Source organism: Bombina bombina, chromosome 6 (genome assembly GCF_027579735.1).
Source record: "Bombina bombina isolate aBomBom1 chromosome 6, aBomBom1.pri, whole genome shotgun sequence".
Lineage (NCBI taxonomy): Eukaryota > Metazoa > Chordata > Amphibia > Anura > Bombinatoridae > Bombina > Bombina bombina.
This window is the reverse complement of record NC_069504.1, coordinates 302,888,013-302,914,314: the sequence shown is the minus strand read 5'-3', so window position 1 is coordinate 302,914,314 and position 26,302 is coordinate 302,888,013. Positions and strand designations below refer to the sequence as shown.

Here is a 26,302-nt window from a genome sequence, read left to right as displayed (position 1 = left end):
TTGAACAAATACAAAGATTTATCAGCATCAACCTCTGAGACAGAAACCTCTGAACCAGAAGAACCATTATCAGTATCAGAATGATGATGTTCATTTAAAAATTCATCTGAAAAAAACATAATTTATGCTTACCTGATAAATTTATTTCTCTTGTAGTGTATCCAGTCCACGGATCATCCATTACTTATGGGATATTAACTCCTCCCCAACAGGAAGTGCAAGAGGATTCACCCAGCAGAGCTGCTATATAGCTCCTCCCCTAACTGCCATTACCAGTCATTCGACCGAAAACATGCAGAGAAAGGAAAACCATAGGGTGCAGTGGTGACTGTAGTTTAATGGAAAAATTACCTGCCTTAAAGTGACAGGGCGGGCCGTGGACTGGATACACTACAAGAGAAATAAATTTATCAGGTAAGCATAAATTATGTTTTCTCTTGTTAAGTGTATCCAGTCCACGGATCATCCATTACTTATGGGATACCAATACCAAAGCTAAAGTACACGGATGACAGGAGGGACAGGCAGGCTCTTTATACGGAAGGAACCACTGCCTGAAGAACCTTTCTCCCAAAAACAGCCTCCGAAGAAGCAAAAGTGTCAAATTTGTAAAATTTGGAAAAAGTATGAAGAGAAGACCAAGTTGCAGCCTTGCAAATCTGTTCAACAGAAGCCTCATTCTTAAAGGCCCAAGTGGAAGCCACAGCTCTAGTAGAATGTGCTGTAATTCTTTCAGGAGGCTGCTGTCCAGCAGTCTCATAGGCTAACCGTATTATGCTACGAAGCCAAAAGGAGAGAGAGGTAGCCGAAGCTTTTTGACCTCTCCTCTGACCAGAATAAACGACAAACAGGGAAGACGTTTGTCGAAAATCCTTAGTTGCCTGTAGATAAAATTTCAGGGCACGGACTACATCTAGATTGTGTAGCAGACGTTCCTTTTTCGAAGAAGGATTAGGACACAAAGATGGAACCACAATCTCTTGATTGATATTCCTGTTAGTGACCACCTTAGGTAGGAACCCAGGTTTAGTACGCAGAACTACCTTGTCTGAATGAAAAATCAGATAAGGAGAATCACAATGTAAGGCAGATAACTCAGAGACTCTTCGAGCCGAGGAAATCGCCATTAAAAACAGAACTTTCCAAGATAACAACTTGATATCAATGGAATGAAGGGGTTCAAACGGAACCCCCTGTAAAACATTAAGAACTAAGTTCAAACTCCATGGTGGAGCAACAGTTTTAAACACAGGCTTGATCCTAGCTAAAGCCTGACAAAAAGCTTGAACGTCCGGAACTTCTGACAGACGTTTGTGTAAAAGAATGGACAGAGCTGAAATCTGTCCCTTTAAGGAACTAGCGGATAAACCCTTTTCTAAACCTTCTTGTAGAAAAGACAATATCCTCGGAATCCTAACCTTACTCCATGAGTAACTCTTGGATTCGCACCAATATAAGTATTTGCGCCATATCTTATGGTAAATCTTTCTGGTAACAGGCTTCCTAGCCTGTATTAAGGTATCAATAACTGACTCAGAAAAACCACGTTTTGATAAAATCAAGCGTTCAATTTCCAAGCAGTCAGCTTCAGAGAAATTAGATTTTGATGTTTGAAGGGACCCTGGATCAGAAGGTCCTGTTTCAGAGGTAGCGACCAAGGTGGACAGGATGACATGTCCACTAGATCTGCATACCAAGTCCTGCGTGGCCATGCAGGCGCTATTAGAATCACTGATGCTCTCTCCTGTTTGATTCTGGCAATCAATCGAGGAAGCATCGGGAAGGGTGGAAACACATAAGCCATCCCGAAGGTCCAAGGTGCTGTCAAAGCATCTATCAGAACCGCTCCCGGATCCCTGGATCTGGACCCGTAACGAGGAAGCTTGGCGTTCTGTCGAGACGCCATGAGATCTATCTCTGGTTTGCCCCAACGTCAAATTATTTGGGCAAAGACCTCCGGATGAAGTTCCCACTCCCCCGGATGAAAAGTCTGACGACTTAAGAAATCCGCCTCCCAGTTCTCCACTCCCGGGATGTGGATTGCTGACAGGTGGCAAGAGTGAGACTCTGCCCAGCGAATTATCTTTGATACTTCCATCATTGCTAGGGAGCTTCTTGTCCCTCCCTGATGGTTGATGTAAGCTACAGTCATGATGTTGTCCGACTGAAACCTGATAAACCCCAGAGTTGTTAACTGGGGCCAAGCCAGAAGGGCATTGAGAACTGCTCTCAATTCCAGAATGTTTATTGGTAGGAGACTCTCCTCCTGATTCCATTGTCCCTGAGCCTTCAGAGAATTCCAGACAGCGCCCCAACCTAGTAGGCTGGCGTCTGTTGTTACAATTGTCCAGTCCGGCCTGCTGAATGGCATCCCCCTGGACAGATGTGGCCGAGAAAGCCACCATAGAAGAGAATTTCTGGTCTCTTGATCCAGATTCAGAGTAGGGGACAAGTCTGAGTAATCCCCATTCCACTGACTTAGCATGCACAATTGCAGCGGTCTGAGATGTAGGCGTGCAAAGGGTACTATGTCCATTGCTGCTACCATTAAGCCGATCACCTCCATGCATTGAGCTACTGACGGGTGTTGAATGGAATGAAGGACACGGCATGCATTTTGAAGCTTTGTTAACCTGTCTTCTGTCAGGTAAATCTTCATTTCTACAGAATCTATCAGAGTCCCCAAGAAGGGAACTCTTGTGAGTGGAAAGAGAGAACTCTTCTTTTCGTTCACCTTCCATCCATGCGACCTTAGAAATGCCAGTACTAACTCTGTATGAGACTTGGCAGTTTGAAAGCTTGAAGCTTGTATCAGAATGTCGTCTAGGTACGGAGCTACCGCAATTCCTCGCGGTCTTAGTACCGCCAGAAGAGCACCCAGAACCTTTGTGAAGATTCTCGGAGCCGTAGCCAATCCGAATGGAAGAGCTACAAACTGGTAATGCCTGTCTAGAAAGGCAAACCTTAGATACCGGTAATGATCTTTGTGAATCGGTATGTGAAGGTAAGCATCCTTTAAATCCACTGTGGTCATGTACTGACCCTTTTGGATCATGGGTAAAATTGTCCGAATAGTTTCCATTTTGAACGATGGAACTCTTAGGAATTTGTTTAGGATCTTTAAATCCAAGATTGGCCTGAAAGTTCCCTCTTTTTTGGGAACCACAAACAGATTTGAGTAAAACCCTTGTCCTTGTTCCGACCGCGGAACCGGATGGATCACTCCCATTAATAAAAGATCTTGTACGCAGCGTAGAAACGCCTCTTTCTTTATTTGGTTTGTTGACAACCTTGACAGATGAAATCTCCCTCTTGGGGGAGAGAATTTGAAGTCTAGAAGGTATCCCTGAGATATGATCTCTAACGCCCAGGGATCCTGGACATCTCTTGCCCAAGCCTGGGCGAAGAGAGAAAGTCTGCCCCCCACTAGATCCGTTCCCGGATCGGGGGCCCTCGATTCATGCTGTCTTAGGGGCAGCAGCAGGTTTCCTGGCCTGCTTGCCCTTGTTCCAGGACTGGTTAGGTCTCCAGCCTTGTCTGTAGCGAGCAACAGCTCCTTCCTGTTTTGGTGCAGAGGAAGTTGATGCTGCTCCTGCTTTGAAATTACGAAAGGAACGAAAATTAGACTGTCTAGCCTTAGGTTTGGCTCTGTCTTGAGGCAGGGCATGGCCTTTACCTCCTGTAATGTCAGCGATAATTTCTTTCAACCCGGGCCCGAATAAGGTCTGCCCTTTGAAAGGCATATTAAGCAATTTAGATTTAGAAGTAACGTCAGCTGACCAGGATTTTAGCCACAGTGCTCTGCGTGCCTGAATGGCGAATCCGGAATTCTTAGCCGTAAGTTTAGTTAAATGTACTACGGCATCTGAAATAAATGAGTTAGCTAACTTAAGGGCTTTAAGCTTGTGTGTAATCTCATCTAATGGAGCTGATTCAAGTGTCTCTTCCAGAGACTCAAACCAAAATGCTGCTGCAGCCGTGACAGACGCAATGCATGCAAGAGGTTGCAATATAAAACCTTGTTGAACAAACATTTTCTTAAGGTAACCCTCTAACTTTTTATCCATTGGATCTGAAAAGGCACAGCTATCCTCCACCGGGATAGTGGTACGCTTAGCTAAAGTAGAAACTGCTCCCTCCACCTTAGGGACCGTTTGCCATAAGTCCCGTGTGGTGGCGTCTATTGGAAACATCTTTCTAAATATCGGAGGGGGTGAGAACGGCACACCGGGTCTATCCCACTCCTTAGTAACAATTTCAGTAAGTCTCTTAGGTATAGGAAAAACGTCAGTACTCGCCGGCACCGCAAAATATTTATCCAACCTACACATTTTCTCTGGTATTGCAACTGTGTTACAATCATTCAGAGCCGCTAACACCTCCCCTAGTAATACACGGAGGTTTTCCAGCTTAAATTTAAAATTTGAAATATCTGAATCCAGTTTGTTTGGATCAGAACAGTCACCCGCAGAATGAAGCTCTCCGTCCTCATGTTCTGCAAATTGTGACGCAGTGTCTGACATGGCCCTAATATTATCAGCGCACTCTGTTCTCACCCCAGAGTGATCACGCTTACCTCTTAGTTCTGGTAATTTAGCCAAAACTTCAGTCATAACAGTAGCCATATCCTGTAATGTGATTTGTAATGGCCGCCCAGATGTACTCGGCGCTACAATATCACGCACCTCCCGAGCGGGAGATGCAGGTACTGACACGTGAGGCGAGTTAGTCGGCATAACTCTCCCCTCGTTGTTTGGTGAAATATGTTCAATTTGTACAGATTGACTTTTATTTAAAGTAGCATCAATACAGTTAGTACATAAATTTCTATTGGGCTCCACTTTGGCTTTAGCACATATAGCACAGATATCTTCCTCTGAATCAGACATGTTTAACACACTAGCAAATAAACTAGCAACTTGGAAATACTTTTCAAGTAATTTACTATAATATGAAAACGTACTGTGCCTATAAGAAGCACAGAAAAAGTTATGACAGTTGAAAATTAATAAACTGAAAAGTTATAGCATCAAATCTTTGTAAAAAACACAATTTTAGCAAAGGATTGCTCCCATTAGCAAAGGATAACTAACCCTGATAGCAGAAAAAAAAATACAGAAATAAACGTTTTTTTATCACAGTCAACTACAATCTCACAGCTCTGCTGTGAGTGATTACCTCCCTCAAAACAAGTTTTGAAGACCCCTGAGTTCTGTAGAGATGAACCGGATCATGCAGGGAAGACAATAAACTTCTGACTGAATTTTTTGATGCGTAGCAAAAGCACCAAAAAAGGCCCCTCCCCCTCACACATAACAGTGAGAGAGATCAGTAAACTGTCATAAATTAAATAAAACGACTGCCAAGTGGAAAAAAATAGTGCCCAAAACATTTTTTCACCCAGTACCTCAGAAAATTAAACGATTTTACATGCCAGCAAAAAACGTTTAACATTAATAAATTGAGTGTTATTAAAAAGCCTGTTGCTAGTCCCTGCAAATTAGGCTAAAGTTTTATGCATACAGTATAATTCCAGTGAAGTGCCATTCCCCAGAATACTGAAGTGTAAAATATACATACATGACAGCCTGATACCAGTTGCTGCTACTGCATTTAAGGCTGAGTTTACATTATATCGGTATGGCAGAATTTTCTCATCAATTCCATTGTCAGAAAATAATAAGCTGCTACATACCTCTTTGCAGATTAATCTGCCCGCTGTCCCCTGATCTGAAGTTTACCTCTCCTCAGATGGCCGAGAAACAGCAATATGATCTTAACTACTCCGGCTAAAATCATAGAAAAACTCAGGTAGATTCTTCTTCAAATTCTACCAGAGAAGGAATAACACACTCCGGTGCTATTATAAAATAACAAACTTTTGATTGAAGGTATGAAACTAAGTATAATCACCACAGTCCTCTCACACATCCTATCTATTTGTTGGGTGCAAGAGAATGACTGGTAATGGCAGTTAGGGGAGGAGCTATATAGCAGCTCTGCTGGGTGAATCCTCTTGCACTTCCTGTTGGGGAGGAGTTAATATCCCATTAGTAATGGATGATCCGTGGACTGGATACACTTAACAAGAGAAAGAGAAGTTTTAAAAGATTTTTATGTATACTAGAAGGAGAAATAACAGACATAGCCTTCTTAATGGATTTAAAAAATAAAATCTCTTATGTTATCAGGAACACTCTAAAAATTAGATGTTGATGGAACAGCAACAGGTAATGTAACAGTACTAAAGGAAATTTTATCTGCATTAATAAGTTTGACATGACATGCAATACAAACAACAGCTGGAGAAACAGATACCAAAAGTTTATAGCAGATACACTTAGCTTGGTAGCTCCAGCACTGGGCAGTGATTTTCCTGAAGTATCTTCTGACTCAGTTGCAACGTGGAACATCTTGCAATATGTAAAAGAAAAAAAAAAAAAAACAACATATAAAGCAAAATTGATCAAATTCCTTAAATGACAGTTTCAGGAATGGGAAAAAAATGCCAGTGAACAAGCTTCTAGCAACCAGAAGCAATAAATAATGTGACTTAAATAATGTGGAGACAAAAGTGACGCCCATATTTTTTAGCGCCAAAAAAGACGCCCACATTATTTGGCGCCTAAATGCTTTTGGCGCCAAAAATGACGCCACATCCGGAACGCCGACATTTTTGACGCAAAAAAAACGTCAAAAAATGACGCAACTTCCGGCGACACGTATGACGCCGGAAACAGAAAAAAAAATTTGCGCCAAAAAAGTCAGCGCCAAGAATGACGCAATAAAATGAAGCATTTTCTGCCCCCGCGAGCCTAACAGCCCACAGGGAAAAAGTCAAATTTTTTAAGGTAAGAAAAAATGATTGAAACAAATGCATTTATCCCAAATATGAAACCGACTGTCTGAAAAATAAGGAATGTTGAACATTCTGAGTCAAGGCAAATAAATGTTTGAATACATATATTTAGAACTTTATAAACAAAATGCCCAACCATAGCTTAGAGTGTCACAGAAAATAAGATTTACTTACCCCAGGACACTCATCTACATGTTTGTAGAAAGCCAAACCAGTACTGAAACGAGAATCAGCAGAGGTAATGGTATATATAAGAGTATATCGTCGATCTGAAAAGGGAGGTAAGAGATGAATCTCTACGACTGATAACAGAGAACCTATGAAATAGACCCCGTAGAAGGAGATCACTGCATTCAAATAGGCAATACTCTCCTCACATCCCTCTGACATTCACTGCACGCTGAGAGGAAAACCGGGCTCCAAGTTGCTGCGGAGCGCATATCAACGTAGAATCTAGCACAAACTTACTTCACCACCTCCATCGGAGGCAAAGTTTGTAAAACTGAATTGTGGGTGTGGTGAGGGGTGTATTTATAGGCATTTTAAGGTTTGGGAAACTTTGCCCCTCCTGGTAGGAATGTATATCCCATACGTCACTAGCTCATGGACTCTTGCTAATTACATGAAAGAAAAATACACCCCTTGGAACTGGATGGTAGGAACCGCAGGGCACCACATGTTAAAAACTGCTAAAGCTTGGGATGTTAGAGGGGAAAGCTGAGGCAAAGAATAGAGAAACATATAATTTGAGAGATAGATGGCTCTGAGAGGGTATACTTTTTTATCACAGAGATTTTTAGACTTAAAATCATATAGTTTGAAATAAGAGGAGCAAAATTGCACAGAGGAAATTATTTAGCCTCTAAGCAAAAGCATATCACAAAAGATAAGGACAAGAAAACATAGTAATCATAACCTAAGTTTTATCCCAACTTAAATTTTTCTCCTTAAATTAAAATGTAAAATCAGAAATTTAATATATATAATTAAAAATTAATATATTCTCTATCGGCACCTAAAGACCTCAGCATTGCTGAGGACTTACCATCCTGGTGACTAGCGATAAAACCTGGAAGTATACGATTTCTTATTTCACATTAGACTCTGTCTCCAGAATAAGCTGGCTTGAAAACACACCGATATACAACGGTACCTAAAGCTCTCAGCCTATCCTCTTTTTATGGCCATATGTACGCATGAATTTCTACCTCATTGCGTCCTACACTGAAATCTGCTCCGCTCTTCAAATTAGCTGCATGATAAATGCAGGCAGACATGGGAGAGGGGAGTAGGATCACATGACCGCAACAGAGAAAAACTTTTTTTTAGTTGCGCCACAAGAAAGAAAGAGCGCAAAGTATGCGGCGCAGTTCCTTAAATAAAATCACTTCAGAGCCAAGTCCATAATAAACATACCCCCTTGAATAAGAAAAAACTTATAAGTAAAAGAGGGCATATAATGTCTCTTCACCACTCTCAAGCCTAGGGTATATAAAAGCTCCTATTCCACTCTCAAGCCTGTCTGTTAACAAAGTAACTGAAGCTGCAGTTACAAGTTAATACAGATCCTTAACCTCTTCGTACATCCTCCCGATGATAGAGGCAATGAATGACTGGGAATTATGGGTAAGGGAAGTGACACTTAGCAGCTCTGCTGGGGTGCTCTTTGCCTCTTCCTGCTGACCAGGAGTTGAATATCCCACTAGTAATTGGAATGAAATTGTGGACTCTCTATGCCATTGGAAAGAAAGTTATATTTAGGTTTAGCAGCAAACTCAGAGTTGTTGAATGCATTTGTTTACTCTTATTATCACTTATGCAGTTTATTTGGATGATTAACTTTAGTTTTTTAGTAACATAAACATCTTACTTTTCCTTGTTGAACAATTTCTTCCTCCAATGTGCTTATTGTGCGTTCTTGTTCAGATATAATGTTATTTAAATATTTAATCTCCTCCTTCCTTTGGCTTAATTCACGAGTCAGTTTCAAGTCCTGAAGACGCAATTCTTCCATTCTCTTGTGCCATTCTGTTACCTGCAATATGATACATATGATATATTGCTGCAGAGAGATATTTAGCAAATATGTTAAACTAGGTAGGGAATTACTATATAAATATTTTTTAATTAAACATCCCAAAAATTAGTAATGACTCTGCAGTCTTATTTTGTGTCCCCTGACTCATTTATTGGTTGTCTTTTGATGGTTATTGAAAAGATAGCAGAAGCACCTTTTGTATAAATATTTCTTTTCATTTTATTATTCTGTAAATTATTTCTACCCACATTGTGTCTGTGAGACCCCTAACTAGTTGATTATTCATAATATATATATATAATTTTTTTTAAACAGTAGCAAGGAACTGCTTTCCAGTACGCCACAAATTGTCAAATACAAAATATGTTAAATTTGGAATTATGCAGTAACGGCTGCTTAACACATAAGATTGACATATTTAAACTCACATTTACAGTCTGTGCCTATGCCGCTAATGGTGGGAATTAATTCCAATGTTTTTACCTACCTTGTAACTAGGGTTGCAAGGTGTCCCAATTTTCAACTGGATGGCCCAGTATTTTAGCAGTTTGTCAAGAAAATTTTCACAAAAAAACTGGACACATAAATGTGTGTCTGATAAAGGTAAAATGCCTTCATACATTACAAATATGGAGCAGAAAGTAAGGGAAAGTCAAGGGGGGTCAAATTAGTTCTGTGCAGAAGTAAAAGTATTTATTTATATGTTACTGGCAGCTAAGGGGTAAAAAAACTGCTCAGTTGGGAAAAATAAGCATTGTGGGATCAACCTTTGGGGGGGGTTATTGTATAACCCTACCTACCATTGTGCCCAGCGACCAATAAATCGTCCAGTATTTGTGTTCGGGACTGTTGGCAACCCTACTTCTATTATTATTGCTATTTTATACTGGGCTATGTTAGTGACTTTTTTTTTTTCCATTTCTAAAGGATAGTGAAATAAGCCCAATGTTAATTTAGTCATTCACCTTACAAAATTTAAATAAACAGAAAATTATTACAGCAAATAAACCCAATGATTAGGTCTTTTTTTTCAAGAATTGCATTTTCTAACTTTTGTGTCTGTAAAGTCAGTTTTAGCACCTACTACTCCAATTTTAGACAGACAATCTCATAAAACTACTTTCTTTCTGTGAAACAAAATGTACTCACAATTATCTGTAAACAGCCACCCTGCTGCTACAATTTCATAAATATCCTTGCACATTTCTATAATAATGCATTCTGTTACCCAGTCCTTTAAAATATAGAGGCTAACACTGTAAATAATAGATAAGTGAACAAATTGAAATGCATGCATTAAAGTAAATCTGAACAAATAAAACACTTTTTGCAGCCAAGATGGCCTGTACTAGATTGCACTTTGAAATACAATAAAGATGATATACCTTTTGAGCTCCCCTGGCATCCTTTAGCGTGCCAATTAACTCCTCTAAGCCTTTGAGCTTCAATTCCATCTCCAGAGCACGCGTCTCTGCATCTCTACGCTGCTGTTGAACAAGTTCCATTTCATGAATAGTTTTCATCTTGCCATTCTGCAGCTGCATCATTGTTTTGGAGAATTTCTCCTGCTGTGCCAATGGCAGAGCACCACTAAACTGTCGCCGCAAGGACTGAATAGTTTGACGGAGATGTTTGGCTCGGTTTCTTCCTTCCAGACGGGCATAGTACAATGTCTGCTCTTTATCATCTAACTTCTGTTCCAATCTTAAATTGTAAGCCTCCATTTTAAGGAGTTTTGCTGTTGTGCCTTCCAACTTGCCAACAGCTGTAGATTCACTGATTTGAAGTGCTACGATTTGCTGATGCAATGTGGCAATTAGTGCTTTTTCGTCGGTTTGATCCTTTAAATAAAAAATAAAAATTACATACCAGCAAAGGCAGATGTTAGTAAACACTAGTTAATGAAAGCAGTCATTAAGTCAATTCTATATAAATAAGTTTGTAATAGTATCCAAAGTAATATTTCACGTTTTAAAATTTACTAAAATAAGTAAATATGGCCACTGTAATTATAATAATAATATACATAATATATATAATAATATTCTCATACATTGTACAAATCAGTATCCCCTGGGTGATATCAGTCTGGAATGCAAATGATGAATGTTTTATTTATTTTTAATTTAAAACATTTTTTCCACTACAAGAAAAGAAGATGACTCCACCAATGTCACATAATTCATCTCTCATATGAAAGAAAAGACTCTGCCTTTTTAAATAAGCAGAGGGCAGAATTCTTTCTAAAGTGTAGGCGATTTCTCTTGTTATCCAGTCCACGGATCATCCATTACTTGTGGGATATTCTCCTTCCCAAAAGGAAGTTGCAAGAGGATCAACCACAGCAGAGCTGCTATATAGCTCCTCCCCTCACTGTCATACCCAGTCATTCTCTTGCAACTCTCAACAAAGATGGAGGTCGTAAGAGGACTGTGGTGTTTTATACTTAGTTTATTTCTTCAATCAAAAGTTTGTTATTTTTAAATGGTACCGGAGTGTACTGTTTATCTCAGGCAGTATTTAGAAGAAGAATCTGCCTGCGTTTTCTATGATCTTAGCAGAAGTAACTAAGATCCTTTGCTGTTCTCACATATTCTGAGGAGTGAGGTAACTTCAGAGGGGGAATAGCGTGCAGGTTTTCCTGCAATCAGGTATGTGCAGTTAAATTATTTTTCTAGGGAATGGAATTTGCTAGAAAATGCTGCTGATATCGAAGTAATGTAAGTAAAGCCTTAAATGCAGTGATAGCGACTGGTATCAGGCTTATTAATAAAGATACATACTCTTATAAAAGTGTATTTTAAAACGTTTGCTGGCATGTTTAATCGTTTTTTATATATGTTTGGTGATAAAACTTCTTGGGGCCTAGTTTTTTCCACATGGCTGGCTTGAATTTTGCCTAGAAACAGTTCCTGGAGGCTTTCCACTGTTGTAATATGAGTGGGAGGGGCCTATTTTAGTGCTTTTTTGCGCAGCAAAAATTACAGACACAGACATCCAGCTTCTTCCCGCATGATCCAGGACTCCTCTGAAGGGCTCAAAAGGCTTCAAAAGCCGTATTGAGGGAGGTAAAAAGCCACAGTAGAGCTGTGGCAGTTGTGACTGTTTAAAAAACGTTTTTGTCATTTGTTATTCCGTTTTTGGTATTAAGGGGTTAATCATCCATTTGCAAGTGGGTGCAATGCTCTGCTAACTTGTTACATACACTGTAAAAATTTTGTTAGTGTAACTGCCTTTTTTCACTGTTATTTCAAATTTTGACAAAATTTGTGTTTCTTAAAGGCGCAGTAGCGTGTTTTATATTGCTTGTAAACTTGTTGTAAAGTGTTTTCCAAGCTTGCTAGTCTCATTGCTAGTCTGTTTAAACATGTCTGATACAGAGGAACCTACTTGTTCATTATGTTTGAAAGCCATGGTGGAGCCCCATAGGAGAATGTGTACTAAATGTATTGATTTCAACTTAAATAGTAAAGATCAGTCTTTATAAAAGAATTATCACCAGAGGGTTCTATCGAGGGGGAAGTTAGGCCGACTAACTCTCCCCATGTGTCAGACCCTTCGCCTCCCGCTCAAGGGACGCACGCTAATATGGCGCCAAGTACATCAGGGACGCCCATAGCGATTACTTTGCAGGACAAGGCCGCAATCATGAATAATACCCTGTCAGAGGTATTATCTAGATTGCCTGAATTAAGGGGCAAGCGCGATAGCTCTGGGGTTAGGAGAGATACAGAGCGCGCAAATGCTGTAAGAGCCATGTCTGATACTGCGTCACAGTATGCAGAACATGAGGATGGAGAGCTTCATTCTGTGGGTGACATCTCTGACTCGGGGAAACCAGATTCAGAGATTTCTAATTTTAAATTTAAGCTTGAGAACCTCCGTGTATTGCTTGGGGAGGTATTAGCTGCTCTGAATGACTGTAACACAGTTGCAATTCCAGAGAAATTGTGTAGGCTGTATAGATACTATGCGGTGCCGGTGTGTACTGACGTTTTTCCTATACCTAAAAGGCTTACAGAAATTATTACCAAGGAGTGGGACAGACCCGGTGTGCCCTTTTCCCCACCTCCTATATTTAGAAAAATGTTTCCAATAGACGCCACTACACGGGACTTATGGCAGACGGTCCCTAAGGTGGAGGGAGCAGTTTCTACTTTAGCAAAGCGTACCACTATCCCGGTTGAGGACAGTTGTGCTTTTTCAGATCCAATGGATAAATAATTAGAGGGCTACCTTAAGAAAATGTTTATTCAACAAGGTTTTATTCTACAGCCCCTTGCATGCATTGCGCCTGTCACTGCTGCGGCGGCATTCTGGTTTGAGGCCTTAGAAGAGGCCATCCGTACAGCCCCATTGGATGAAATTATGGACAAGCTTAGAACGCTTAAGCTAGCTAACTCATTTGTTTCTGATGCCATTGTTCATTTGACTAAACTAACGGCTAAGAATTCCGGATTCGACATCCAGGCGAGCAGGGCGTTATGGCTTAAATCCTGGTCAGCTGACGTGACTTCAAAGTCTAAGTTACACAACATTCCTTTCAAAGGGCAGACCTTATTCGAGCCTGGCTTGAAGGAAATTATTGCTGACATTACAGGAGGCAAGGGTCATACCCTTCCTCAGGACAGGGCCAAATCAAAGGCCAAACAGTCTAATTTTCGTGCCTTTCGAAATTTCAAGGCAGGAGCAGCATCAACTTCCTCCACTTCAAAACAAGAGGGAACTGTTGCTCATTCAAGACAGGCCTGGAAACCTAACCAGTCCTGGAACAAGGGCAAGCAGGCCAGAAAGCCTGCTGCTGCCCCCAAGACAGCATGAAGGGACGGCCCCCTATCCGGAAACGGATCTAGTGGGGGCAGACTTTCTCTCTTCGCCCAGGCGTGGGCAAGAGATGTTCAGGATCCCTGGGCGTTGGAGATCATATTTCAGGGATATCTTCTGGACTTCAAAGCTTCTCCTCCACAAGGGAGATTTCATCTTTCAAGGTTATCAGCAAACCAGATAAAGAAAGAGGCATTCCTAAGCTGTGTGCAAGACCTCCTAGTGATGGGAGTGATCCATCCAGTTCCAGGGACGGAACAGGGACAGGGATTTTATTCAAATCTGTTTGTGGTTCCCAAGAAAGAGGGAACCTTCAGACCAATCTTGGATCTAAAGATCTTAAACAAATTCCTCAGAGTTCCATCATTCAAAATGGAAACTATTCGGACCATCCTACCCATAATCCAAGAGGGTCAGTACATGACCACAGTGGACTTAAAGGATGTCTACCTTCACATACCGATTCACAAAGATCATCATCGGTTCCTAAGGTTTGCCTTTCTAGACAGGCATTACCGATTTGTAGCTCTTCCCTTCGGGTTGGCCACAGCCCCGAGAATTTTTACAAAGGTTCTGGGCTCACTTCTGGCGGTTCTAAGACCGCGAGGCATAGCGGTGGCTCCGTATCTAGACGACATCCTGATACAGGCGTCAAGCTTTCAAATTTCCAAGTCTCATACAGAGATAGTTCTGGCATTTCTGAGGTCGCATGGGTGGAAAGTGAACGTGGAAAAGAGTTCTCTATCCCCACTCACAAGAGTCACCTTCCTAGGGACTCATATAGATTCTGTAGAGATGAAAATTTACCTGACGGAGTCCAGGTTATCAAAACTTCTAAATGCTTGCCGTGTCCTTCATTCCATTCCACGTCCGTCAGTGGCTCAGTGCATGGAAGTAATCAGCTTAATGGTAGCGGCAATGGACATAGTGCCATTTGCGCGCCTGCATCTCAGACCGCTGCAATTATGCATGCTACGTCAGTGGAATGGGGATTACTCAGATTTGTCCCCTCTACTAAATCTGGATCAAGAGACCAGAGATTCTCTTCTCTGGTGGCTATCTCGGGTCCATCTGTCCAAGGGTATGACCTTTCGCAGGCCAGATTGGACGATTGTAACAACATATGCCAGCCTTCTAGGTTGGGGCGCAGTCTGGAACTCCCTGAAGGCTCAGGGATCGTGGACTCAGGAGGAGAAACTCCTCCCAATAAATATTCTGGAGTTAAGAGCAATATTCAATGCTCTTCTAGCTTGGCCTCAGTTAGCAACCCTGAGGTTCATCAGATTTCAGTCGGACAACATCACGACTGTGGCTTACATCAACCATCAAGGGGGAACCAGGAGTTTCCTAGCGATGTTAGAAGTCTCAAAGATAATTCGCTGGGCAGAGTCTCACTCTTGCCACCTGTCAGCGATCTACATCCCAGGCGTAGAGAACTGGGAGGCGGATTTTCTAAGTCGTCAGACTTTTCATCCGGGGGAGTGGGAACTCCATCCGGAGGTATTTGCTCAACTGATCCATCGTTGGGGCAAACCAGAACTGGATCTCATGGCGTCTCGCCAGAACGCCAAGCTTCCTTGTTACGGATCCAGGTCCAGGGATCCGGGAGCGACGCTGATAGATGCTCTAGCAGCTCCTTGGTTTTTCAACCTGGCTTATGTGTTTCCACCGTTTCCTCTTCTCCCTCGACTGATTGCCAAAATCAGTGATTCTGATAGCGCCTGCGTGGCCACGCAGGACCTGGTATGCAGACCTAGTGGACATGTCATCCTTTCCACCATGGACTCTGCCTCTGAGGCAGGACCTTCTAATACAAGGTCCCTTCAATCATCCAAATCTAGCTTCTCTGAAACTGACTGCATGGAGATTGAACGCTTGATTCTATCAAGGCGTGGCTTCTCAGAGTCAGTCATTGATACCTTAATACAGGCACGAAAGCCTGTCACCAGGAAAATCTACCATAAGATATGGCGTAAATACATTTATTGGTGTGAATCCAAGAATTACTCATGAAGTAAGGTTAGGATTCCTAGAATATTGTCCTTTCCCCAAGAGGGTTTGGACAAAGGACTATCAGCTAGTTCTTTAAAAGGACAGATTTCTGCTCTGTCTATTCTGTTTCACAAGCGTCTGGCAGAGGTTCCAGACGTCCAGGCATTTTGTCAGGCTTTGGTTAGAATTAAGCCTGTGTTTAAAACTGTTGCTCCCCCGTGGAGCTTAAACTTGGTTCTTAAAGTTCTTCAAGGAGTTCCGTTTGAACCCCTTCATTCCATTGATATTAAACTTTTATCTTGGAAAGTTCTGTTTTTAATGGCTATTTCCTCGGCTCGAAGAGTCTCTGAGCTATCTGCCTTACAATGTGATTCTCCTTATCTGATTTTTCATGCAGATAAGGTAGTTCTGCGTACCAAACCTGGGTTTTTACCTAAGGTGGTTTCTAATAAGAATATCAATCAAGAGATTGTTGTTCCATCATTGTGTCCTAATCCTTCTTCAAAGAAGGAACGTCTTTTACATAATCTGGACGTAGTCCGTGCCTTGAAGTTTTACTTACAAGCTACTAAAGATTTTCGCCAAACATCTTCCCTGTTTGTCGTTTACTCTGGACAGAGGAGAGGTCAAAAAGCTTCGGCAACCTCTCTTTCCTTTTGGCTTCGAAGCATAATTCGCTTAGCCTATGAGACTGCTGGACAGCAGCCCCCTGAAAAGAATACAGCTCATTCTACTAGAGCTGTGGCTTCCACCTGAGCCTTTAAAAATGAGGCCTCTGTTGAACAGATTTGCAAGGCTGCGACTTGGTCTTCGCTTCACACCTTTTCAAAATTTTACAAATTTGATACTTTTGCTTCTTAGGAGGCTGTTTTTGGGAGAAAGGTTCTTCAGGCAGTGGTTTCTTCCGTTTAATCCTGCCTTTTCCCTCCCATCATCCGTGTACTTTAGCTTTGTATTGGTATCCCACAAGTAATGGATGATCCGTGGACTGGATACACTTAACAAGAGAAAACATAATTTATGCTTACCTGATAAATTTATTTCTCTTGTAGTGTATCCAGTCCACGGCCCGCCCTGTCCTTTTAAGGCAGGTCTAAATTTTAATTAAACTACAGTCACCACTGCACCCTATGGTTTCTCCTTTCTCGTCTTGTTTCGGTCGAATGACTGGATATGACAGTGAGGGGAGGAGCTATATAGCAGCTCTGCTGTGGGTGATCCTCTTGCAACTTCCTGTTGGGAAGGAGAATATCCCACAAGTAATGGATGATCCGTGGACTGGATACACTACAAGAGAAATAAATTTATCAGGTAAGCATAAATTATGTTTTTTTTCCCTTTTCTTCTAAATGGTAAACTATGCAATAAAAACTGCAAAAGGCACCAGTAAGAGGTGTGGTATCTAGAAAGCACACTTATCTCACTACTTATATTACATTAATGGACACATTGACTAGTTTTCCATGAAGTATAGAGGCTATTATGGAACTACCATCTCCATGTGATTTACTAAGAAGGGCATGAAGACAGTAATTTGTCCTATTTGATCTTTTAAATCTCTTACAGAAATCCATTATTGTTGGATCCATATATGTAAAGAGTTGGTATTTGGCAGGTGTTGCTACTAACATTACCTATGTTGCTACTTACCCAAAAGTTTACAGGATATATATCCCCCATACTGAATACTATTCTATATTAGTGTAATTTAAAGTTGTAGTAACCCTTTGGATGCAGGAGGGAGACACATAGCCAGTTGCATGATTATTTGTATCCATTGGGTTAACCAATGGTTTACACACTATCACCCTTAGCTAACCCCAATGCTAACCCTAACCCCTACCCCTAAGATGCTATGCCTGCAATACTGTTACTGATACAAAATTATTACAATGGTGATCATTATATTGGCTCAACAAAAAATAGTCAGATTAAATTTTGCTTCTATTACTAGCCTAAATTCAAATAAATAATGTAACCCATTCCTCCTATTATCCACTCATTAAGAGTAGGTAATATAATTGTTTGTTTAATATTTTATATGCTGACTCAAATTCAAATTTTCAGGCAAATCACTTCCAAATACTGATTATCATTAGTACTAACAAGGAATACATAAATTTACAGCTACTGTTAAGTGTGAATATTCACCCATCAACAAAACCCCATCAAATTGTAACAATGTCTTGTAATTTACTAGGCGTGGGCATTCAGATGCTTTATTATTACAACAAACTAAGATTTGTGCAAATCCAGATCTTAGTGTGTTCCACTTCCACAAGAAGAAATCCGGCTCTGAAGAGCCGGACACCACGAGCGGCCTCCTGCTTCTGCATTCGGATGCTAACGAAGCATTCAAATTTACCCTATAACGAAATAATAGATTACTCAAACGTTGATATGTTTTCAGGAATTCACATGTAAAAACTTTATTAGTTACCTGGTAATCTAAAACTTGCTTTCGGAGAGATTCCACTTCTTTTTCTCTTGACTGCTGACGGGCAACTAATGTTGAGACTTGCATTTTAGCAATATCAGAAAGATTACGAAGCCTATGGTTATAAAAAATAATGTAAACAAATAGCTTTGTGAACTGCATTTTATTTATTATGCAATACGAAAACTTATTTATCAAAATAACAGATAAAAGAGCAGATAAAAAATGGTACTTACTTTGAGACCTCAATTTTAAGTTCTGCTTCACTCTTTTCCAACTCCATGATTCTTCTTCTATCTGCATCAGACACTGCTTTACTTACACTGTTCGCAAGATCATCCCTTAATGTCTGTTCCACTTTCTGTGCCTCAAAATTGATTCGAGTAAGCTGACGAAATAAAGTATAAATGAATAAGCACAAGACAATTTAAGGCTACAAGGTTTATTGAACATAAGGGACATTGTAGTGAAAAAATGACATGATCCAATTCATTATAGGATGAAATGGGCCATTGTTGAACTCTAAGTGTTTAACCTCTGCAAAAGGGGGTAAACACATAGGTATAGTCATGCATTAAGTTTGGTAATTCCCTAGATAAATATAGCCAATGATTGGCTGGGTTGTGCCACTGCTGGTGCTAATACACTCATGGGCTGTTTCCTGCTCAGAACCAGCAGACCCTTGCAGCTATTAAATATTACATGATCAAACGAATTGGAGTATGTCATTGTTCCACTACAATGTCCCTTCACATACACAAACAAAACTTTGATGCAATTATTAGGCATGAACAAAACTTTGTATATGGCCACAAGCAGAAGCATTCGGCTATTTTCTGCAACGGATTTATTAGTGTAAAAGTGCAGCAAGGAAGACAACATAATTTATGTAAGAACTTACTTGATAAATTCATTTCTTTCATATTGGCAAGAGTCCATGAGCTAGTGAAGTATGGGATATACAATCCTACCAGGAGGGGCAAAGTTTCCCAAACCTCAAAATGCCTATAAATACACCCCTCACCACACCCACAATTCAGTTTAACGAATAGCCAAGTAGTGGGGTGATAAAGAAAGGAGTAAAAAGCATCAACAAAGAAATTGGGAATAATTGTGCTTTATACAAAAAATCATAACCACCATAAAAAGGGCGGGCCTCATGGACTCTTGCCAATATGAAAGAATTTAATTTATCAGTTAAGTTCTTACATAAATTAGGTTTTGTTGCATGTAATTGGCAAAAGTCCATGAGCTAGTGACGTATGGGATATCAAATACCCAAGATGTGGAACTCCACGCAAGAGTCACTAGAGAGGGAGGGATAAAAAATAAACAACAGCCAAATGCTGAAAAAATAATCCACAACCCAAATATAAGTTATTCTTATGAAGAAAAAAAAACTGAAAATAGCAGCAGAAGAATCAAACTGAAACAGCTGCCTGAAGAACTTTTCTACCAAAAACTGCTTTAGAAGAAGCAAATGCATCAAAACGGTAGAATTTAGTAAATGTATGCAAAGAGGACCAAGTCGCTGCTTTGCAAATCTGATCAACTGAAGCTTCATTCTTAAAAGCCCACGAAGTGGAGACTGATCTAGTTGAATGAGCTGTAATTCTCTGAGGCGGGGCTTGACCCAACTTCAAAAAAGCTTTAACCAAGAGTCCAAGGAAATAGCAGAGGCCTTTTGACCTTTCATAGGACCAGAAAATATAACAAATAGACTAGAAGTCTTCCTGAAATCTCTAGTAGCTTCAACATAATATTTCAAAGCTCTTACCACATCCAAAGAATGTAAGGATCTTTCCAAAGGATTCTTAGGATTAGGACAGAAGGAAGGGACAACAATTTCTCTACTAACGTTGTTAGAATTCACAACCTTAGGTAAAAATTCAAATGAAGTCCGCAAAACCGCCTTATCCTGATAAAAAATAAGAAAAGGAGATTCACAAGAAAGAGCAGATAGCTCAGAAACTCTTCTAGCAGAAAAGATGGCCAAAAGGAACAACACTTTCCAAGAAAGAAGTTTAATGTCCAAAGAGTGCATAGGCTCAAATGGAGGAGCCTGTATCGTCTTCAAAACCAATTTGAGATCCTGATGGAAAAACGTACCTTGAGAAAGTAGGTCCGGCCTTAACGGAAGTGGACAAGTTTGGTAACTGGACATCCGAACAAGATCCGCATACCAAAACCTGTGGGGCCAAGCAGGAGCCACCAGCAACACAAACGATTGTTCCATGATGATCTTGGAGATCACTCTCGGAAGAAGAACTAGAGGCAAGAAGATATAAGCAGGTTGATAACATCAAGGAAGTGTCAGCGCATCCACTGCTTTCGCCTAAGAATCCCTGGACCTGGACAGGTATCTGGGAAGTTTCTTGTTTAGATGAGAGGCCATAAGATCTATTTCTGGAAGACCCCACATCTGAACAATCTGAGAAAACACATCTGGATGGAGAAACCACTCCCCCGGATGTAAAGTCTGACGGCTGAGATAATCCACCTCCCAATTGTCTACACCTGGGATATGAACTGCAGAAATTAGACAAGAGTTGGATTCTGCCTCTTGAGATTTCCAAACTCCTTGTGCTGCCAGAGATCCCCAGACAGCTACCCAACCTGAAAGACTCACATTTGTTGTGATCACAGTCCAGGTTGGCCGAACAAAAGAGGCCCCTTGAACTAAACGTTGGTGATTTAACCACCACGTCAGAGAGTGTCGAACATTGGGATTTAAGGATATTAATTGTGATATCTTTGTATAATCCCGGCACCACTGATTCAGCATGCAAAGCTGGAGAGGTCTCATATGAAAACGAGCAAAAGGAATTGCGTCCGATGCTGCAGTCATGAGGCCTAAAACTTCCATGCACATAGTCACTGAAGGGAATGACTGAGACTGAAGGTGCCGACATGCTGCAACCAATTTCAAACGTCTCTTGTCTGTTAGAGTCATGGACACTGAATCTATCTGGAAACCTAAAATGGTGACCCTTGTCTGAGGAATCAAAAAACTTTTTGGTAAATTGATCCTCCAACCATGTTTTCGAAGAAACAACACAAATTGATTTGTGCGAGATTCTGCAGAACGTAAAGACTGAACTAGTACCATGATATCGTCCAAATAAGGAACTGCAATACCCTGTTCTCTGATTACAGAGAGTAGGGCACCCAGAACCTTTGAAAAGATTCATGGAGCTGTTGCTAGGCCAAATGGAAGAGCAACAAATTGGTAATGCTCGTCTCGAAAAGAGAATCTCAGAAACTGATAATGTTCCGGATGAATCGGTATATGAAGGTAAGCATCCTGTAAGTCTATTGTAGACATATAATGTCCTTGCTGAACAAAAGGCAGAATAGTCCTTATAGTTACCATCTTGAAAGTTGGTACTCTTACATAACGATTCAAAATTTTAAGATCCAGAACTGGTCTGAATGAATTTTATTTCTTTGGGACAATGAATAGATTTGAATAAAACCCCAGGCCTTGTTCCTGAAAAGGAACCGGAATGATTACCCCTGAAACCTCCAAATCTGAAACATACTTCAGGAAAGCCCGAGCTTTTACTGGATTCACTGGGATGCGTGAGAGAAAAAAATCTCCTCACAGGAGGTCTTACTCTGAATCCAATTAGTTACCCCTGAGAGACAATGCTCTGAATCCATTGATTTTGGACAGAATTTATCCAAACATCCTTGAAAAACCTTAATCTGCCCCCTACCAGCTGTGCTGGAATGAGGGCCGCACCTTCATGTGGACTTAGGGGCTGACTTTGGTTTCTTGAAAGGCTTGGATTTATTCCAATTTGAGGAAGGCTTCCAATTGGAAACAGATTCCTTGGGGGAAGGATTAGGTTTTTGTTCCTTATTTTGTCGAAAGGAACGAAAACGATTAGAATCCTTAGATCTACCCTTAGGTTTTTTATCCTGAGGCAAAAAAACTCCTTTCCCCCCAGTAACAGTTGAAATAATAGAATCCAGCTGAGAACCAAATAAATTATTACCTGGGAAAGAAAGAGATAGTAATCTAGACTTAGATTTCATATCAGCATTCCAAGATTTAAGCCACAAAGCTCTTCTAGCTAAAATAGCTAACATCAATTTTGATAATATCAAAAATGGCATCACAAATAAAATGATTAGCATGTTGCAGTAAGCGAACAATGCTAGATAAGTCAGAATCCAATTCTTGTTGCGCTAAATTCTCCAACCAAAAAGTTGATGCAGCCACAACATCAGCCAAGGAAATTGCAGGCCTAAGAAGATGACCTGAATATAAATAGGCTTTCCTTAGATAAGATTCAAGTTTCCTATCTAAAGGATCCTTAAAAGAAGTACTATCTTCCATAGGAATAGTGGTACGTTTAGCAAGAGTAGAAATAGCCCCATCAACTTTGGGGATCTTTTCCCAAAACTCTATTGAAATAGCTGGTAAAGGATACAATTTTTTAAACCTTGAAGAAGGATTAAATGGAGTACCCGGCTTATTCCATTCCTTAGAAATCATATCAGAAATAGCATCAGGAATAGGGAAAACCTCTGGAGTAACCATAGGAGGTTTAAAAACAGAATTTAAACGTTTACTAGTTTTAATATCAAGAGGGCAAACTTCCTCAATATCCAAAGTAATTAACACTTCTTTTAACAAGGAACGAATATACTCCATTTTAAATAAATAAGTAGATTTGTCAGTGTCAATATCTGAGCAAGGCAATATCTGAGCAAGGATCTTCTGAATCAGATAGATCCTCATCAGAGGAGGATAATTCATTATGTTGTCGGTCATTTGAAATTTCATCAACTTTATGAGAAGTTTTAAAAGACCTTTTACGTTTATTAGAAGGCAGACAAAGCCTTCTGAATAGAATCAGTAACAAATTCTTTAAAATTCATAGGCAGGGAATATGAATAGACCGGTCCGGTCGCCAATGGCGACCTAAATTTCTTGAGGGCAAGTAAAATTTTTAAGTTACCAGCCCGAGCGGCGACCTGACATTTTAATTAGGATAAAAGAAGCAATAATAAAAAATGTCAAATTGCCTTTCACATATGCGCACACACGGGAAAGGAGGGTAGAAAGGGGAGGTTCTTTCTGTTAAATGCAGTCAAAGAACTCCCCTTATCTCCATGGCTCTTGGTCTCTTCCTTGTCAGTTGATACTTCCCACCCCTAAAGTTGTCTGCGCGGGAAGACATCCTGCTAGAGCGGTGAATGTTTCTTCTCTGTGTATGAATGAAGTATGGCTTAAAGTAACTATATAGTTATGGTAGGTAGCTTGCTCACGTACATTATGCTGACGTACTCCAGGGTCCTCTGCAGTACTTCAGCACAATGTACACGAGCAAGCTGCTTACCATAACAATATAGAGCAGTGCATAATATTTCTGTACGCTATTGATGCTCCAAAACTGACTTTAACCAATTCGTAGAGAACATGCCATCTCCATGCACCCAGTCAAATCTGCTAGCGCTGCACTGGCAGTGCTAGTAGTTGAAAGGCAGCTGGGCAGAAAGGTGGAAAAGGTATTTTTAAAATGCTTGTTATGTCACTGTTCATTGTCCAGCTAAATCCAATACCGCTCACATATGCTGAAGTAAAAAAAAAAAAAGCGCAATTATATCTTTTTTTCCTTAGGGGGAAAAAAGTCAAGATGTACATACAGTATTACAAAGATAATATCCCTGTTTTTTTCTACCTAGTGATAGAAAAATATTTTCTAAAGATAAAGCCTTTTTATCAAGTCCCAAATATTAAGCAGCTTGCAGGGCCATTCAAATTGGGACCTCTGTCTGCAATGCTTTGTGGGATTACAATAACACTATTTATATTGCCTTTTTACATAAGATATATACACACTACATGCAGATACGCACGGGCGACTAAAGTTTCTTGCGGGCTGGTAAGTTTTGTCGTTTACTTGCCCGGTGGGCGAGGGGAGTTTTTGGGTATTCATAGGCCCTGATAGGTATATCATGTACATTAGAAGTTGAAGGAACTGCAACTGGCAATGTACTATTACTGATGGACACATTGTCTGCATGTAAAAGTTTATCATGACAACTAATACAAATGACATTTGGAAATATAATCTCCACAATTTTACAACAAATGCACTTAGCTTTGGTAGAACCGATGTCAGGCAGCAAAGTTCCAACAGATACTTCCGAGACAGGATCAGATTGAGATATCTTGCAAAATGTAAAAGAAAAAAACAACATATAAAGCAAAATTATGAATTTCCTTATATGACAGTTTCAGGAATGGGAAAAAATGCAAATAGCATAGCCCTCTGACAAAGAAAAAGGCAAGAAGCAAATAGCAATGGGGTAATAAATATTGAAAAAAATGTTGGCGCCAAGTATGACACACAACGTAACTCGGCGTCAACTATGACACCGGAAACGACGAACTTGCGTCAATGGACGTCCCTTTCGCGCCAAAAAATGATCGCGCCAATAATGACGCAATAAAGTGTAGCATTTGGCGCACCCGCGAGCCTAATACAGCCCGCAATTTGAAAATGTAGTCAATTGAAAAAAAGACTAAACCCAGGTAAGAAAAAAATTTCTTAAAATTTACTTTCCCCAAATATGAAACTGACAATCTGCAAAAGGAAATACATGAACCTCACTCATGGCAAATATAAGTACAATACATATATTTAGAACTTTATATTAATGCATTAAGTGCCATACCATAGCTGAGGTGTCTTAAGTAATAAAAAACTAAATTTATGCTTACCTGATAAATTACTTTCTTTTACGATATGACGAGTCCACGGATTTCATCCTTACTTGTGGGATATCAACCTCCTGCTAACAGGAAGTGGCAAAGAGCACCATAGCAGAGCTGTATATATAGCCCCTCCCCTTCCCCTCCACCCTCAGTCATTCGGCCGAAGGTATAGGAAGAGAAAAAGGAAAGGCTAAAAAGGTGCAGAGGTGACTGAAGTTTACAAAAAATATAAAGAAAAACTGTCTTAAAAAGAACAGGGTGGGCCGTGGACTCGTCATATCGTAAAAGAAAGTAATTTATCAGGTCAGCATAAATTTTGTTTTCTTTTACAAAGATATGACGAATCCATGGATTTCATCCTTACTTGTGGGAAACCAATACCAAAGCAATAGGACACGAATGAAAGGGAGGGACAAGACAGAAACCTAAACGGAAGGCACCACTGCTTGAAGAACCAATCTCCCAAAGATAGCCTCAGAAGAAGCAAAAGTATCAAATTTGGAAAATTTGGAAAAAGTGTGAAGGGATGACCAAGTCGCAGCCTTACAAATCTGTTCCACAGATGCATTGTTTTAAAAAGTCCATGTGGAAGCCACAGCTCTAGAAGAATAAGCCGTAATTCTTTCAGGAGGCTGCTGTCCAGCAGTCTCATATGCCAGGCGGATAATACTTCTCAGCCAAAAAGAAAGAGAGGTAGCCGTAGCTTTCTGACCCCTACGCTTTCCAGAATAAACAATGAATAATGAAGATGATTGACGGAAATCCTTAGTTGCCTGTAAGTAAAACTTTAAGGCACGGACCACGTTCAAGTTATGTAACAGACGCTCCTTTTTTGAAGATGGATTAGGACACAAGGAAGGAACAACAATTTCCTGATTAATATTCTTATTCGAAACAACCTTAGGAAGGAACCCAGGTTTGATATGTAAAAATCACCTTATCAGAATGAAATATGAGATAAGGTGAATCACACTGTGATGATGAAAGCTCAGAAACTCTTCGAGCAGAAGAAATAGCAACCAAAAAAAGAACTTTCCAAGATAATAGTTTAATATCTATGGAATGCATAGGTTCAAATGGAACCCCTTGCAGAACTCGAAGAACTAAATTCAAACTCCAGTGAGGAGTAATAGGTCTAAATACAGGCTTAATTCTAGATAGAGCCTGACAAAAAGACTGAACATCTGATACATTTGCCAAACGTTTGTGAAACAGAATTGACAAAAGGTGAAATTTGTCCCTTTAAGGAACTTGCTGATAACCCTTTCTCCAATCCTTCTTGGAGAAAAGACAAAATCCTAGGAATCCTAACTTTACTCCATGAGTAACCCTTGGATTCACACCAAAAAGATATATACGCCATATCTTATGATAGATTTTTCTAGTGACAGGCTTTCTAGCCTGTATCAAAGTATTGAT

At 40.3% G+C, this 26,302-nt stretch overlaps 1 protein-coding gene across 1 annotated transcript in view; it reads right to left on the bottom strand.

Moving 5' to 3' along the window:
* The window catches only part of CEP290 (centrosomal protein 290), an 862,077-nt gene that overhangs the window by 538,559 nt on the left and 297,216 nt on the right, over positions 1-26,302 (bottom strand). Inside the window, 4 exon segments of the mRNA XM_053716925.1 lie at positions 8,730-8,894; positions 10,283-10,738; positions 18,154-18,265; positions 18,387-18,538. Of these exon segments, the coding sequence (XP_053572900.1) occupies positions 8,730-8,894; positions 10,283-10,738; positions 18,154-18,265; positions 18,387-18,538 (885 nt within the window).